We start from the raw sequence: 18666 nt of genomic DNA, 5'->3' as shown, positions 1-18666 counted from the left end.
AAAACTAAACTCACTCACTCACTCTTTAATTTAGAGCGACATCCCATTGGAAACATTAAACTCAATCTATTCCACTTCACCAATATCTGAACCGTGAAGATCCGGGTTAGAATTGTTCTTCAGTAACCCATGCTTGTCGTAAGAGGCGACAGACGGGATCGGGTGGTCAGACACACTGACTTGGTTGACACATATCCCAACTAAGTAGATCGATGATCTTGATGTTGATTACTGGATTGTCTGATCCAGTTATTTCCAACCCGCCGGCATATAGCTGGACTATTGATGCGTGCAAGAAACAAATCAACCAGCCAGTAATCAATAGAATATAAATGAATAACGGCAATTTATATATTACGAGCGCTTCGATTTGCTACGTCGAATCATCAGAAATGCCCGGCAAGAATCCAGCGTATCAATGCTTCTGTCAACCGCAGGGATATCTTGATGAACAATAGAGTTGGACACATCCCCAGAGGCCGATGCTTATTGTACTTGGAGATCGTGTCCTAGTTAACACCAAATACTTTACCTTTAATTTTGTGACAGAATAATGGACGAAAAAATATTGTTTTCAATGTGGAGCAAGATTACCAGCAGATACAACCGTAACACATATAACTATTGAAACTTCAAGCAGGTTCCAGATTCATTTCAGAGAAGGCAAATGTACAAGTAACCTGGCCCTATACTGAAAACACAACATATTTATCCAACATAAATATTTATCTCCTCAAGCACAATGTTTACCATGTCCCAGTTCGGTTCAATAACCTCGGCTCCAAAGTACATGAAGAACGTAGCGAATCCTTCGTTTAGCCACAAGTCATCCCACCATTTCATGGTGACCAAGTTCCCGAACCACTGAAACAACAAAGGGAGATAACTGGTAGGTTCAGGTTAGCCCTCCGATATACAGATCCCAGTCTCCCTAAAACCCAAATACCATACCATGCCATAGAGCCCTCCGATATAAAGATCCAAGTCGCCCTAAAACCCAAATACCATACCATGCCATAGAGTCCTCCGATATAAGATCCAAGTCTCCCTAAAACCCAAATACCATACCATGCCATAGAGCCCTCCGATATAAGATCCAAGTCTCCCTAAACCCAAATACCATACCATGCCATAGAGCCCTCCGATAAAAGATCCAAGTCGCCCTAAAACCCAAATACCATACCATACCATAGAGCCCTCCGATATAAAGATCAAAGTCTCCCTAAAACCCAAATACCATACCATACCATAGAGTCCTCCGATATAAGATCCAAGTCTCCCTAAAACCCAAATACCATACCATGCCATAGAGTCCTCCGATATAAGATCCAAGTCTCCCTAAAACCCAAATACCATACCATACCATAGAGTCCTCCGATATAAGATCCAAGTCGCCCTAAAACCCAAATACCATACCATACCATAGAGCCCTCCGATCTAAAGATCAAAGTCACCCTAAAACCCAAATACCATACCATACCATAGAGCCCTCCGATATAAGATCCAAGTCTCCCTAAAACCCAAATACCATACCATACCATAGAGTCCTCCGATATAAGATCCAAGTCTCCCTAAAACCCAAATACCATACCATACCAGAGCTCCTCCGATATAAGATCCAAGTCGCCCTAAAACCCAAATACCATACCATGCCATAGAGCCCTCCGATATCCAAAAAACCCAAATACCATAACATACCATAAGAGTCCTCGATATAAAGATCCAAGTCGCCCTAAAACCCAAATACCATACCATACCATAGACCGCCCTCCGATATAAAGATCCAAGTCGATCTAAAGATCAAAGTCACCCTAAAACCCAAATACCATACCATGCCATAGAGTCCTCCGATATAAGATCCAAGTCTCCCTAAAACCCAAATACCATACCATACCATAGAGCTCCTCCGATATAAGATCCAAGTCGCCCTAAAACCCAAATACCATACCATACCATAGAGCCCTCCGATATAAGATCCAAGTCTCCCTAAAACCCAAATACCATACCATACCATAGAGCCCTCCGATATAAAGATCCAAGTCTCCCTAAAACCCAAATACCATACCACACCATAGAGGTCCTCCGATATAAAGATCCAAGTCTCCCTAAAACCCAAATACCATACCATACCATAGAGCCCTCCGATATCCAAGATCCAAGTCGCCCTAAAACCCAAATACCATACCATACCATAGAGTCCTTCGATATAAAGATCCAAGTCGCCCTAAAACCCAAATACCATATCATACCATAGAGCTCTCGATATAAGATCCAAGTCTCCCTAAAACCCAAATATCATACCACACCATAGAGTCCTCCGATATACAGATCCAAGTCTCCTAAAACCCAAATGCCATATCATACCATAGACCCCTCCGATTATAAAGATCCAAGTCGCCCTAAAACTCAAATGCCATACCACACCATAGAGGTCCTCCGATATAAAGATCCAAGTCGCCCTAAAACCCAAATACCATACATACCATACCATAGAGCTCTCTCGATAAAGATCCAAGTCTCCCTAAAACCCAAATACCATACCATGCCATAGAGCCCTCCGATATAAAGATCCAAGTCTCCTAAAACCCCAAATACCATACCATGCCATAGAGCCCTCCGATATAAGATCCAAGTCTCCCTAAAACCCAAATACCATACCATGCCATAGAGCCCTCCGATATAAGATCCAAGTCGCCCTAAAACCCAAGATACCATACCATACCATAGAGGCCCTCCGATATAAAGATCCAAGTCGCCCTAAAACCCAAATACCATACCACACCATAGAGTCCTCCGATCTAAAGATCCAAGTCGCCCTAAAACCGAAATACCATATCATACCATAGAGCCCTCCGATACAAAGATCCAAGTCGCCCTAAAACCCAAATGCCATACCATACCATAGAGTCCTCCGATATAAGATCCAAGTCTCCTAAAACCCAAATACCATACCACACCATAGAGGCCTCCGATATAAAGATCCAAGTCTCCTAAAACCCAAATACCATACTATACCATAGAACCCTCCGATATAAAGATCCAAGCCGCCCTAAAACCCAAATGCCATACCATACCATAGAGCCCTCCGATATAAAGTTCCAAGTCGCCCTAAAACCCAAATACCATACCATACCATAGGAGTCCTCTGATATAAAGATCCGAGTCGCCCTAAAACCCAAATACCATATCATACCATAGACCCCTCAGATATAAAGATCCAAGTCGCCCTAAAACCCAAATGCCATACCATGCCATAGAGTCCACCGATATACAGATCCAAGTCTCCTAAAACCCAGATACCATACCATACCATAGAGGCCCTCCGATATAAAGATCCAGAGTCGCCCTAAAACCCAAATACCATACCATGCCATAGAGTCCTCCGATATACAGATCCAAGTCTCCCTAAAACCCAGATACCATACCATACCATAGAGCCCTCCGATATAAAGATCCAAGTCGCCCTAAAACCCAAATATCATACCATACCATAGAGCCCTCCGATATACAGATCCAAGTCTCCTAAAACCCAGATACCATATCATACCATAGACCCTTCCGATATAAGATCCAAGTCTCCCTAAAACCCAAATATCATACCACACCATAGAGTCCTCGAAATACAGATCCAAGTCTCCCTAAAACCCAGATACCATACCATACCATAGAGCCCTCCGATATAAAGATCCAAGTCGCCCTAAAACCCAAAAACCATACCATGCCATAGAGTCCTCCGATATACAGATCCAAATCTCCCTAAAACCCAGATACCATACCATACCATAGAGGCCCTCCGATATAAAGATCCAAGTCGCCCTAAAACCCAAATATCATACCATACCATAGAGCCCTCCGATATACAGATCCAAGTCTCCCTAAAACCCAGATACCATATCATACCATAGACCCTCCGATATAAAGATCCAAGTCTCCTAAAACCCAAATATCATACCACACCATAGAGTCCTCCGAAATACAGATCCAAGTCGCCCTAAAACCCAGATACCATACCATACCATAGAGCCCTCCGATATAAAGATCAAGTCGCCCTAAAACCCAAATATCATACCATACCATAGAGCTCTCCGATATCAAGTTCAAAGTCTCCCTAAACCCAAATACCATACCATGCCATAGAGCCCTCCGATATAAAGATCAAAGAGTCTCCTAAACCCAAATACCATACCATACCATAGAGCTCTCCGATATCAAGTTCAAAGTCTCCCTAAACCCAAATACCATACCATACCATAGAGGCCCTCCGATATAAAAGTTCCAAGTCGCCCTAAAACCCAAATACCATATCATACCATAGACCCCTCCGATATAAAGATCCAAGTCTCCTAAAACCCAAATACCATACCATGCCATAGAGGCCCTCCGATATAAAGTTCCAAGTCGCCCTAAAGAGCCAAATGCCATATCATACCACCATAGACCCCTCTGATATAAAGATCCAAGTCTCCCTAAAACCCAAATACCATACCACACCAGAGTCCTCCGATATACAGATTCAAGTCTCCTAAAACCCAGATGCCATACCATACTATAGAGTCCTCCGATATAAAGATCCAAGTCTCCCTTAAACTCAAAAACCATACCACACCATAGAGTCCTCCGATATAAAGATCCAAGTCGCCCTAAAACCCAAATACCATACCATACCATACCATAGAGCCGTCTGATATAAAGATCCAAAGTCGCCCTAAAACCCAAATGCCATACCATACCATAAAGTCCTCCCGATATAAAGATCCAAGTCTCCTAAGAACCCAAATGCCATACCATACCATTGGGCCCTCCGATATAAAGATCCAGTCGCCCTAAAACCCAAATACCATACCACCATAGAGTCCTCCGATCTAAAGATCCAAGTCGACCTCAAACCCAAATACCATACCATAGAGAGCCCTCCGATATAAAGATCCAAGTCGCCCTAAAACCCAAATACCATACCATACCATAGAGCCCCTCCGATATAAAGTTCCAAGTCGCTCCTAAAACCCAAATACCATACCATGCCATGAGACCCCTCCGATACAAAGATCCAAGTCGCCCTAAAACCCAAATACCATACTATACCATAGAGCCCTCCGATATAAAGATCAAAGTCTCCCTAAACCCAAATACCATACCATACCATAGGAGCTCTCCGATATAAAAGATCAAAGTCTCCCTAAACCCAAATGCCATACCATACCATAGAGCTCTCCGATATCAAGTTCAAAGTCTCCCTAAAACCCAAATACCATACCATACCATAGAGCCCTCCGATATAAAGAGTTCCAAGTCGCCCCTAAAACCCAAATACCATATCATGACATAGAGCCCTCCGATATAAAGATCCAAGTCTCCCTAAAACCCCAAATGCCATACCATGCCATAGAGCCCTCCGATATAAAGTTTCCAAGTCGCCCCTAAAACCCAAATACCATATCATACCATAGACCCCTCCGATATAAAGATCCAAGTCTCCTAAAACCCAAATACCATACCACACCCAGAGAGTCCTCCGATATGCAGATTCAAGTCTCCTAAAACCCAGATACCATACCATACTATAGAGTCCTCCGATATAAAGATCCAAGTCTCCCTTAAACCCAAAACCATACCACACCATAGAGTCCTCCGATATAAAGATCCAAAGTCGCCCTAAAGACCCAAATACCATACCATACCATACCATAGAGAGCCGTCTGATATAAGATCCAAGTCGCCCTAAAACCCAAATACCATACCATGCCATAGAGACCTCCGATATAAAGATCCAGAGTCGCCCTAAAACCCAAATACCATACCATGCCATAGAGGCCCTCCGATATAAAGATCCAAGTCTCCTAAAACCCAAATACCATACCATACTATAGAGGTCCTCCGATATAAAGATCCAAGTCGCCCTAAAACCCAAATACCATATCATACCATGGGGAGCCCTCCGACACAAGATCCAAGTCGCCCTAAAACCCAAATCACCATACCATACCATAGAGTCCTCGATATAAGATCAGGGTCTCCCTAAAGCCCAAATGCACCATACCATACCATAGAGAGCCCTCCGATACTAAAGATCCAAGTCTCCTAAAGGCCAAATACCATACTATACCATAGAACCCTCCGATATAAAGATCCAAGTCGCCCTAAAAACCTAAATACCATACCATACCATAGAGGCCCTCCGATACTTAAAGTTCCAAGGTCCCTCAAGGCCAAATACCATACCATACCATAGACCCCACCGATATAAAGATCCAGAGTCGCCCTAAAACCGAATGTACCATACCATACCATAGAGGTCCTCCGATATAAAGATCCAGAGTCGCCTATAAAACCCAAATACCATATCATACCATAGACCCCTCCGATATAAAAGATCCAAGTCGCCCTAAAAGCCCAAATACCATACCATGCCATAGAGTCCTCCGATATACAGATCCAAGTCTCCCTAAAACCCAGATACCATACCATACCATAGAGGCCCTCCGATATAAAAGATCCAAGTCGCCCTAAAACCCGAAATACCATACCATACCATAGAGTCCTTCGATATAAAGATCCAAGTCGCCCTAAAACCCAAATGCCATATCATACCATAGAGCCCCTCCGATATAAAGATCCAAGTCGCCCTAAAACCCAAATACCATACCATGCCATAGAGGAGTCCTCCGATATACAGATCCAAGTCTCCTGAAACCCAGATACCATACCATACCATAGAGCCCTCCGATATATAAAGATCCAAGTCGCCCTAAAACCGAAATACCATACCATACCATAGAGTCCTTCGATATAAAGATCCAAGTCGCCCTAAAACCCAAATACCATATCGTACCATGGACCCCTCCGATATAAAGATCCAAGTCGCCCTAAAACCCAAATACCATACCACACCATAGAGTCCTCCGATATAAAGATCCAAGTCGCCCTAAAACCCAAATACCATACCATACCATAGGGCCCTCCGATATAAAGATCCAAGTCGCCCTAAAACCCAAATACCATACCATGCTTTAGAGTCCTTCGATATAAAGATCCAAGTCGCCCTAAAACCCAAATACCATATCATACCATGGACCCTCCGATATAAAGATCCAAAGTCGCCCTAAAACCCAAATGCCATACCACACCATAGAGGTCCTCCGATATAAAGATCCAAGTCGCCCTAAAACCCAAATACCATACCATACCATACCATAGAGAGCCGTCTGATATAAAGATCCAAGTCGCCCTAAAACCCAAATGCCATACCATGCCATAGAGGCCCTCCGATATAAGAGATCCAGAGTCGCCCTAAAACCCAAATACCATACCATGCCATAGAGCCCTCCGATATAAAGATCCAAGTCTCCCTAAAACCCAAATACCATACCATACTATAGAGTCCTCAGATATAAAGATCCAAGTCTCCTAAAACCCAAATGCCATACCATACCATAGAGCCCTCCGATATAAAGATCCAAGTCTCCTAAAACCCAAATGCCATACCATACCATAAAGTCCTCCGATATAAAGATCCAAGTCTCCCTAAAACCCAAATGCCATACCATACCATAGAGGCCCTCCGATATAAAGATCCAAGTCGCCCTAAAACCCAAATGCCATACCCCACCATAGAGTCCTCCGATCTAAAAGATCCAAGTCGACCTCAAACCCAAATACCATACCATAGACCCTCCGATATAAAGATCCAAGTCGCCCTAAAACCCAAATACCATACCATACCATAGACCCTCCGATATAAAGTTCCACGTCGCTCTAAAAGCCAAATACCATACCAAACCATAGACCCCTCCGATACAAAGATCCAAGTCGCCCTAAAACCCAAATGCCATACTATACCATGAGGCCCTCCGATATAAAGATCAAAGTCTCCTAAAACCCAAATACCATACCATACCATATAGAGCTCTCCGATATAAGATCCAAGTCTCCCTAAACCCAAATACCATACCATACCATAGAGCTCTCCGATATAAAGTTCAAAGTCTCCCTAAACCCAAATACCATACCATACCATAGAGCCCTCCGATATAAAGTTCCAAGTCTCCCTAAAAACCCAAATACCATACCACACCATAGAGTCCTCCGATATACAGATCCAAGTCTCCCTAAAACCCAAATACCATACCATGCCATAGAGCCTTCCGATATACAGATCCAAGTCTTCCTAAAACCCAGATGCCATACCATACCGTAGAGCCCTCCGATATAAAGATCCAAGTCGCCCTAAAACCCAAATACCATACCATGCTTTAGAGTCCTTCGATATAAAGATCCAAGTCGCCCTAAACCCAAATACCATATCATACCATAGACCCTCCGATATAAAGATCCAAGTCGCCCTAAAACCCAAATACCATACCACACCATAGAGTCTTCCGATATAAAGATCCAAGTCGCCCTAAAACCCAAATGCCATACCATACCATACCATAGAGCCGTCTGATATAAAAGATCCAAGTCGCCCTAAAGGCCCAAATACCATACCATGCCATAGAGCCCTCCGATATAAAGATCCAAGTCGCCCTAAAACCCAAATACCATACCATGCCATAGAGGCCCTCCGATATAAAGATCCAAGTCTCCTAAAACCCAAATACCATACCATACTATAGAGTCCTCAGATATAAAGATCCAAGTCTCCCTAAAACCCAAATACCATACCATACCATAGAGGCCCTCCGATATAAAGATCCAAGTCTCCCTAAAACCCAAATACCATACCATACCATAAAGTCCTCCGATATAAAGATCCAAGTCTCCTAAAACCCAAATACCATACCATACCATAGAGGCCCTCCGATATAAAGATCCAAGTCGCCCTAAAACCCAAATACCATACCATACCATAGACCCCTCCGATATAAAAGTTCCAAGTCGCTCTAAAACCCAAATACCATACCAAACCATAGACCCTCCGATACAAAGATCCAAGTCGCCCTAAAACCCAAATACCATACTATACCATAGAGCCCTCCGATATAAAGATCCAAGTCTCCTAAACCCAAATACCATACCATACCATAGAGCTCTCCGATATAAAGATCAAAGTCTCCCTAAACCCAAATGCCATACCATACCATGGGAGCTCTCCGATATAAGAGTTCAAAGTCTCCCTAAACCCAAATACCATACCATACGCCATAGAGCCCTCCGATATAAAGTTCCAAGTCTCCTAAAACCCAAATACCATACCACACCATAGAGGTCCTCCGATATACAGATCCAAGTCTCCCTAAATCCCAAATACCATACCATACCATAGAGGCCCTCCGATCGACATGTTAACAGAAATCACGCAATAATCTATCGGGAATCCTTACTGAGCGGCAACTTGTAGCAAAATAAAGTAAACGTATTACAATTTTTCGTTCACAGTTTCTGTGTCTACTCACCTGGTGAGCCAGTTCGTGTGCCACTCACCTGGTGAGCCAGTTAGTGTATCTACTCACTCGTTGAGCCAGTTCGTGTGTCTACTCACCTGGTGAGCCAGTTCGTGTATCTACTCACGTGGTGAGCCAGTTCGTGTGTCTACTCACCTGGTGAGCCAGTTCGTGTGTCTACTCACCTGGTGAGCCAGTTCGTGTATCTACCCATACCATACCATAGAGCCCTCCGATATAAAGATCCAAGTCTCCCTAAAACCCAAATACCATACCATGCCATAGAGCCCTCCGATATAAGATCCAAGTCTCCCTAAAACCCAAATACCATACCATGCCATAGAGCACTCCGATCGACATGTTAACAGAAATTGCGCAATACTCTATTGGGAAATCTTACTGCGCGGCAACTTGTAGCGAAATAAAGTAAACGTATTACAATTTTCGTTCACAGTTTCTGTGTCTACTCACCTGGTGAACCAGTTCGTGTGTCTACTCACCTGGTAAGCCATTTTGTGTATCTACCCACCTGGTAAGCCAGTTCGTGTGTCTACTCACCTGGTGAGCCAGTTCGTGTATCTACTCACGTGGTGAGCCAGTTCGTGTGTCTACTCACCTGCTGAGCCAGTTCGTGTGTCTACTCACCTGGTGGTGAGCCAGTTCGTGTATCTACCCATACCATACCATAGAGCCCTCCGATATAAAGATCCAAGTCTCCCTAAAACCCAAATACCATACCATACCATAGAGTCCTCCGATATAAGATCCAAGTCTCCCTAAAACCCAAATACCATACCATACCATAGAGTCCTCCGATATAAGATCCAAGTCTCCCTAAAACCCAAATACCATACCATGCCATAGAGTCCTCCGATATAAGATCCAAGTCTCCCTAAAACCCAAATACCATACCATGCCATAGAGCACTCCGATCGACATGTTAACAGAAATTGCGCAATACTCTATTGGGAAATCTTACTGCGCGGCAACTTGTAGCGAAATAAAGTAAACGTATTACAATTTTCGTTCACAGTTTCTGTGTCTACTCACCTGGTGAACCAGTTCGTGTGTCTACTCACCTGGTAAGCCATTTTGTGTATCTACCCACCTGGTGAGTCAGTTAGTGTATCTAATCACCTGGGTGAGTCAGTTAGTGTATCTACTCACCTGGTGAGTCAGTTAGTGTATCTACTCACCTGGTGAGTCAGTTAGTGTATCTACTCACCTGGTGAGTCAGCTTGTGTATCTACTCACCTGGTGAGCCAGTTAGTGTATCTACTCACCTGGTGAGTCAGCTTGTGTATCTACTCACCTGGTGAGCCAGTTCGTGTGTCTACTCACCTGGTGAGTCAGTTAGTGTATCTACCCACCTGGTGAGTCAGTTCGTGTATCTACTCACCTGGTGAGTCAGTTAGTGTATCTACTCACTTGGTGAGCCAGTTCGTGTATCTACTCACCTGGTGAGCCAGTTCCGGTATCTACTCACCTGGTGAGCCAGTTCGTGTATCTACTCACCTGGTGAGCCAGTTCGTGTATCTACACACCTGGTGAGCCAGTTCGTGTATCTACTCACCTGGTGAGCCAGTTCGTGTATCTACTCACCTGGTGAGCCAATTGGTATATCTACTCACCTGGGGAGCCAGTTCGTGTGTCTACTCACCTGGTGAGCCAGTTTGTGTATCTACTCACCCTGGTGAGCCAATTAGTATATCTACTCACCTGGGGAGCCAGTTCGTGTGTCTACTCACCTGGTGAACCAGTTCGTGTGTCTACTCACCTGGTAAGCCATTTTGTGTATCTACCCACCTGGTAAGCCAGTTCGTGTGTCTACTCACCTGGTGAGCCAGTTCGTGTGTCTACTCACCTGGTGAGCCAGTTCGTGTGTAATGACGACCATGACCTGTTGCTTCGCGGAGTTGCTGGTGACCCCCGCGGTGAAGAACAACCTGACGGCCCTGTATGTGATGAGACCCCAGTTCTCCATGGCCCCAGCCGCGAAGTCAGGGATAGCCACCATGTCTGCAGTCACAAGGACTTGTGTTAAGTTCCTCCCTGGTACTCATCTCAACCACTGACTGTTTCAACATGTAAGTTCTTGAATGAGCCAACACACCTTGAAAATGCGGGTTCGAAGCCATCGGCTAGCCAAATGCGACAAAAGGCATATTGTGGTCACGTTAGTTTTCTTTAACACGTGTTATCTTTGGGATAACACTTTCACAGTAAAGAATATATTATACTAGGTTTATCCATAATTTCGAACCCACACCCTCAGAGTGAGTGAGTGAGTGAGTATGGTTTTACGCCGCTTTTAGCAATATTCCAGGGATATCATGGTGGGGACACCAGAAACGGGCTTCACACATTGTACCCATGTGGGAATCTTCGGCGTGACGAGGCGAACGCTTTAACCACTAAAGTACTGTCGGAAATAGAGAAAAACTGTCTTTGGCTGTTACTTTGTATGCCTAAAATTCACAGAGTTTACGAATAGCATATATCGAAAAAACCACATCGGCCTAACTGGGCATTCAGTGGGATGTGTAATAGTATTGCCAGAAAAGCATGTTTACTCGTAAAATGGGGCCAAAACTTAGAAAATATACGAATAGCTGCTCAAAACAACAGATCGACTATTGATGGCGAATTGGGTCGCTCAGCCAGGTATGACGACGGACCGTCGACTCACCTGGCATGAAATGCAGATACTGCCTACAAGCACAAGGGGTCATCTCAAAGATATTTTATGCTTTTTCATGTGTGTTGAATATGTCTCATTTATTGATCATAAAGTTTATGTTGAGATACGTAAAAGGGTATGATACCCATGGAAACCTTAAATCAGCCATCGTATTAAATGTCTCAAAATATATAGGTGGCATGACCACCCGAAGATCGACAGGACTGGATATTATTTGTAAATTGTGATGACATGCCGTTTGCTTCCCCTAAAGGATTATTTTATCTCAGCTTATATCTCTATCCCCAGCCCGACCCCAACCACCGTCTGCGACGCCCGTCCTGGATTTGCTTTTGAGATGACCCCTCCTACCTGTTTCTTTTTATAGTGATAGTGAGACTCCATGGCAGCTACATCCTTCATAGTTTCAGTAGTAAAGTTATTATTTTTTGAGTCAGGTATCGTTTAAAATAAACAGCCATGGCCTGTTCCAAATAAGTCGCTTTGGACTTTGAAAAACCCGCATTTCTCATTTCTGCACTAATCTCTCCTCAGTAAAAGTACTTTTTTCTACGTTTCCTATCTCCTACCACTGAAGGACTGTAGTTAGGCCGAACTTAGTTTAACAGATATTTCACACACTTACACATATTAACTACATAAATTGTAGATATCAATGCGAAAGAACAGTTTTTTCTATTTCCGACAGTACTTTAGGCTACCCAGCCCCACCCCCACACCCCACCCCAACCCCAACACACACACTCAGAGTTAACCTCAGTACCTAATCGCCAGCACACAGTCAGCACTGCTTCCACAGTGGGTTCGAATCCTGGATGGGCCTCAAGCCAACAAAAGTATTAGAATCTGTACTTTACTGCGAAAGTGAAATCCCAAATATAACGTATGGTATGTTTGACTACTGTCTAATTAGCATTGTTGTAGTCATTCGTGTTGTTTGTTTGTTGTTTAACGCCGCACTCAAGCAATTTTCCAGCTGTAACCAGTTGAGCCAAGACCAGACAATCCAGTGATCAACAGCATGAGCATCGATGTACTACCAACTGGGATACGATGACATGTGTCAACCAGTTCAGGGAGCCCTGACCACCTGCTCCCGTTAGTCGCCTCTTACAAGCATGGGTTGCTGAAGACCAATTTTAACCCGGATCGTCACCGGTCTGTTGTCATGCTTGATGACGTGGTTGACACATGTCATCGAATCAAACTAACGTAGATCAATAGTCATGATATCAATCACTGGATTGGCTGGTCAGACTCGATTATGTACAGACTGCAGCCAAATAGCTGGAATATTGCTGAGTGCCGCGATAACCAAAATCAAACAATGAGTAAAGCCTACCTTCTTTGGGCAAAGGGTACGTGATGTTGAAGTAGTCTTCGTAGAAGGTGATGGTGCGCATGCCGACGCGTCGAGGGAGTAGTCAAGATCATTGAGCGACTCCTTCTGTGCCCACACTCGATACTGGAAATATATTTATATTTTTTTCATGCTAGAAGAAAAAAAAGTCTGGAGGTCATCCTTCAGAGGTCCGGTGAAATTCATCTTGACGTAATCCATCTGACCTACTGTCATGTCCTTGTCCAGGGTGATCTTCAACAGCTGGTTGTCGGCGTCAGTCTCGTAGGACACGAAGACGGTGGATCTGACCACCCTCGGATCAAACTCTATCGACCCTCACCATTATTTCAAAGTTCGTTCAGATGCATAATGACCTCTTTGGTCGTCTCGAGACACTCCATTGTTATTCTGACGTAGCCGTCAAAGGTGAAGGTCGTCGGATCACCTTGGTACATGTTGGGCCTCATTTCAAGGTCGTAGTAGATGGGTTTCAGCGTTTTGGGCAGGAAAACCACGTCTTGCTTTGGTTTTGATGAAGTGCATCCATCGCCTACCGAAGTACAAGAACATTGGTATGATCACATTAGACAGCAGCAGTTATAGTAGTAGAAATAATATCAACAACAGCAGCAGTAGTTGTGAGAGAATGGGTTAAGTTTTATGCCGCACTCAGCAGTATTCGAACCTGGACCAGACATTCCAGTGATCAACATCATGAGCATAGATCTACGCAATTGGGATACGATGACATGTGTCAGCCAAGTCAGCGAGCCTGACCATTCGATACCATTGGTCGCCTCTTACGTCGAGCGAGAGACAGAGCGAGAGAGAGATGTGGGGAGGTGCAGATCTTGGCTGCAAATTAGGAGTTGACTGGGGCACCATCGTAGATTCGAACCTCGCCTCGCCTTAATTATGTTTTCTAGGTTTGTTTCTCTGTTAATTCGTGCTCTATTTTCTCATCAAGCTGTCACTCCGTGGCACATTTAAATAAATAAATGACTGAATACATTGTCAGCAAACTTCAGCCTTCTATTAGGTCTCCTCTCTTAAACAGTGTCTGGTTCCGGTTAACCATTTGATAGAACAGGAAGGATCAGATCCCCACAGACTAAACTAAAATATATAAAAGACGTAACTTCATGTAAAATATCATTGACATCAGATATCCACCTCGTGACCGTTTCAATAAAGTAACTTTCTAAACTGATGACGCTGGTCTCGTCCCTGTCGTCCAAAGACAACGCGTTTAGAAACAACACCAAGGTGAGGAGGCAGAATCGCGAAAAATACATCCTTATTTTGGTCGCCCTAAACGTCTGCCGTCTTCCATGTATAGTAGATGCATTGATCCCATGAAAATGTATATTTAACTCTAAAGTTTCAATTTGAAAAGGTTAAACTTGGTATTCAGCAACCCATTAGGCTTCGGATATCTCACTACCTTCATTGCCGATGTAGGGGCGTGGGGTAGCCTGTGAGCTATATAGTTCAAATTTAAAGTAATATCGTCAGTTAGTGAATGAGTATGGTTTTACGCCGCTTTTAACAATATTCCGGCAATATCACGGCGGGGGACATCAGAAATGGGCTTCACACATTGTACCCATGTGGGAATCGAACCGGGTCTTCTGCGTGACGAACGAACGCTTCAACCATTGGGCTACCCTACCGCCTCCATTGTCCTAATAGCAGTACATTTTAAATGTTCTCAGACGAAGTTAAATCGTAGGATGTTTATTGTTATTGTTCATTTTCTTCGTCGTAGTCAGTTTGCATATGTCATAGCATTGAATAACGTCATCAGATTAAAACTGATGATTAAAACTGACGTGGCTTTAACGCACTCACTTTTATACTCATGCCAATAATGGTTGTTCACCCACCCCCACCCCACCCTTCAATTTTTTACAGAACTAAATGAATGAGTGGTGATTAATGGGAGGGTGACAACCATTATTGGCATGAGTATATATACCCCGAGTTTAATCCCAACTTGAGATGCAAAGGTTAACGCAGGAGCCGTTACATACAGAACTAATGAGTGAGTGAGTGAGTGAGTGAGTTACAATTTAAAGTCACTTCGGCATTATTTCAGCCATATCGTGACTGTGAAAGTTGGATATTAATAAACACATATTAGATGGGCTATATCTCGCCAACAACTGCATGTAGATCACCATACTAGAGACCACGGGGACTAACAGCATGAAGAACTAAAACCATGAAATCAATTACCACACATCATTCATGAACAGACATTACATTATAGTGAAATTCACTTCAATTTGTAAAAGGCAAACCCGTGAAGATCCAGGTTAGAATTGATCTTCAGCTAGATTTTGTTTGCAATCACAAAAGGCAAACCCGTGAAGATCCAGGTTAGAATTGATCTTCAGCTAGATTTTGTTTACAATCATAAAAGGCAACCCGTGAAGATCCAGGTTAGAATTGATCTTCAGCTAGATTTTGTTTACAATCATAAAAGAGCCAACATAGAATTGAAAACAAACCCGTGAAGATCCAGGTTAGAATTGATCTTCAGCTAGATTTTGTTTACAATCATAAAAGCAACCCGTGAAGATCCAGGTTTGAGTTGATCTTCTGATAGATTTTGTTTACAATCATAAAGTTGTATGAACATGCATGTAACCTTTCTGCCATAACCTTGGAGATCCAATTGTAAAATGTATCAGGTTATAATTGACGTCAGACTAAAATATCCCCAGTGAGTGAAATGAAAGCACAGTGTCTAAAATTAATGCTGATTAGTTGTATATAAATAACTCGTTTTGAAACTTTAACTGAAAGTTATAATTACATTAATTAAAATATTTATCACTTCTTAACTTATATCAACATTCGTATAAAAATGAAATAAACGTCTAAACCCAAATAGAGCGTAGGACCTTGTGTGTAAAAGACCTATCGTGTTGGAAAGCGCACGTAAAATCTCAAAACCAAGTCCGCAAGATCTTGTGAGTGTTTTTAAGGTTCTCCCTGTGTTTTAATCTCCGCCTTTGTTTAAAGACTATGCTAGCTATGTTCCCTTGAAATGAAATATATAGTAACGAGCAGAAAAAATACGACAAAACAAATTTATTCTGTGACTCGATCCTATATCAAAAAGCCGAAACTTTCACGATTTTATAAACATTCACATGCTGCTATAACCGTATTAACTACTTTGGGATTATTTTGATAAAATTACTCCACATCCTCACACGCATTCAGATTAGTTTGTCTCGTCACGCCGAAGACGCCAGGTTCTATTTTCGTACATAACATTCATCGATTGACTAGTCAGGTCTAGTCTTCTTGGATGTTACGGAAAGGGCGAGTAGTGACGAAGGCTTTGCGTGCCTCAGTACTACGATGCTCAACGAATATTGATCTTCAGTAACCCATGCTTGTCGTAAGATAGACCAGTGGGAATCTCGTTCATCCATTCATGCGCGTCACTAATTAGATGACGAGGCATTTGGCTACCTTAAGAGAACCATAGATATTAATGGGATCGAGTGGTCTGGCTCGCTGACTTAGTTGACACATGTTATCGTATCACAATTGCCCAGATCGATGCTCATGCTGTTGATCACTAGATTGTCAGGTCCAGACTCGATTATTTATAGACCGCCGCCATACAGCTGGAATATTGCTGAGTGCGGCGTAAAACTAAACTCACTCAACGGCTATAGTCTATTTGGGTCAAAATGATACCGATGAATCACAATCTAACTCCAAATCGGTTCATGATCAAACATTCATTTCAACGCAGAATGTAATGAAAACAGCAGACCAACTCTGGGGAAAAGTTTCATAATGTTTGTCTCCAAAATAAAAATTTTACTTAACAAACTATCATCATTTTGTTTCGATTGTCCATGTGAAGGTTTACGAGGGTAAAGTAACAGTAGTACTGTTGCAGGAACAGCCTCAAGGCCGGGAAGCACGTGCAGCTTAGGATGTCAACATTTAGGGGTTGTATCAAAATTCTTCCGGACTGGAATCTGAGGAAAATAATGATTCACTTTCACTTCTCTCAGATTATACACTCATGATGACTGGTTGAATGGTGGCATAATCTAAACCACTTTTTATCCAGTACTAATTCTCTGTTTCATTTTGAACTTTCTGTACACAGTTTAGCAGAGTGCTGGTGTTATTTACTTATAACTTTGTGTACCATGTCTCGAACGTAGGAAAAGTTTGAATGTGGTATTGTTGCGACCCCCATCAGATTTAATGACACCCCAGATAAGTTCTATTGGATTGGGGGGCGGTGGGGTAGCCTGGTGGTTAAAGCGTTGGCAATCGTCACGCCAAAGACCGGGGACATCCAGACATGGGCTTCACACATTGTGAAGCCCATTTGGGGAATCGAACGCAGTGATGTAGCGGAATATTGCTAAAAGCGGCTTAAACCAAACTCTAGTCAGTCAGTCAGTCTATTGGATTGAGATCGCAATGGTAAGGCAGTAAACGTAAAACTTCATGGCCATGAGCTTTGAGATATTGATGTACCTTATAGATTGGTGCTGTTTTGTTGCGCTTTATGATGTCATACATGAAAACGGAATATCTTGTTTTCTAGCCATGCTGCCATATTACTTTTCCTGCTGTTGGATGTTGGAGCTTTTGCATTTGGATCAGGCACGCTATGATATGGTGCGTTGTCCATAACAATTAAACTTGTATGAGGAAGTGCTGTACCAGCTGTTTTTTCACCCAATTTAAGAAAACTTCCCCTTTCATTTCAGTGTGGAAATCTCTGTTGTCTTTGGATTTCGCCTTGAACACGAGTGAACAATCAGGCAGAAACCCCACACTTTACAACCTACGTGACACAATCAGTCGCTCACCCTTGCCCAATGAACGTTTCCTGTTACGTGGTTCTGTAGAGGAGCTATCTACCCATCGTGTGCTTGAAGTGTGGCTAGCGTTCACCCATGTTTCATCCAAAACAGTAGTGGTTCGAATCCTTCTTGACGTTTTGTCTGATAGTGCGTAAGTAGGGGTGGGTATTGCAGAGTATTTTTTATGCAGCGATATATTGCGATGCGAAAGCATGTATTGCGATATGTATTGCAATATATTGCATGAAGTATTTTTAAACAAAAAACTACTTATAATCAAGTTAATTCTTGATTCATAGAGCAAAACCACAACAAAATCACTAGGCTTGATTAAGCTTTAATAACAACTTTTAATCATGATGAAATAAAAATGTGAATAATATTTGG

At 42.9% G+C, this 18666-nt stretch overlaps 1 protein-coding gene across 1 annotated transcript in view; it reads right to left on the bottom strand.

The window, feature by feature from the left end:
- LOC124274735 (glutamyl aminopeptidase-like) overlaps positions 1-13485 on the bottom strand; it is a 31402-nt gene extending 17917 nt beyond the window's left edge. The window contains exons 1-3 of the mRNA XM_046710108.1: positions 13424-13485; positions 11245-11399; positions 751-864 (exon numbers count right to left, since the gene is read on the bottom strand). Of these exons, the coding sequence (XP_046566064.1) occupies positions 751-864; positions 11245-11399; positions 13424-13484 (330 nt within the window). The 5' untranslated portion in view covers position 13485. The remainder of the gene's footprint in view (positions 1-750; positions 865-11244; positions 11400-13423) is intronic.
- Between the last annotated feature and the right edge of the window lie 5181 nt (positions 13486-18666).

This window comes from Haliotis rubra, unplaced genomic scaffold (genome assembly GCF_003918875.1).
Source record: "Haliotis rubra isolate DU_JTF1 unplaced genomic scaffold, ASM391887v1 Scf194, whole genome shotgun sequence".
Lineage (NCBI taxonomy): Eukaryota > Metazoa > Mollusca > Gastropoda > Lepetellida > Haliotidae > Haliotis > Haliotis rubra.
Note: the sequence above shows the minus strand (reverse complement) of the source record. Positions and strands in the feature narration are given on the sequence as shown.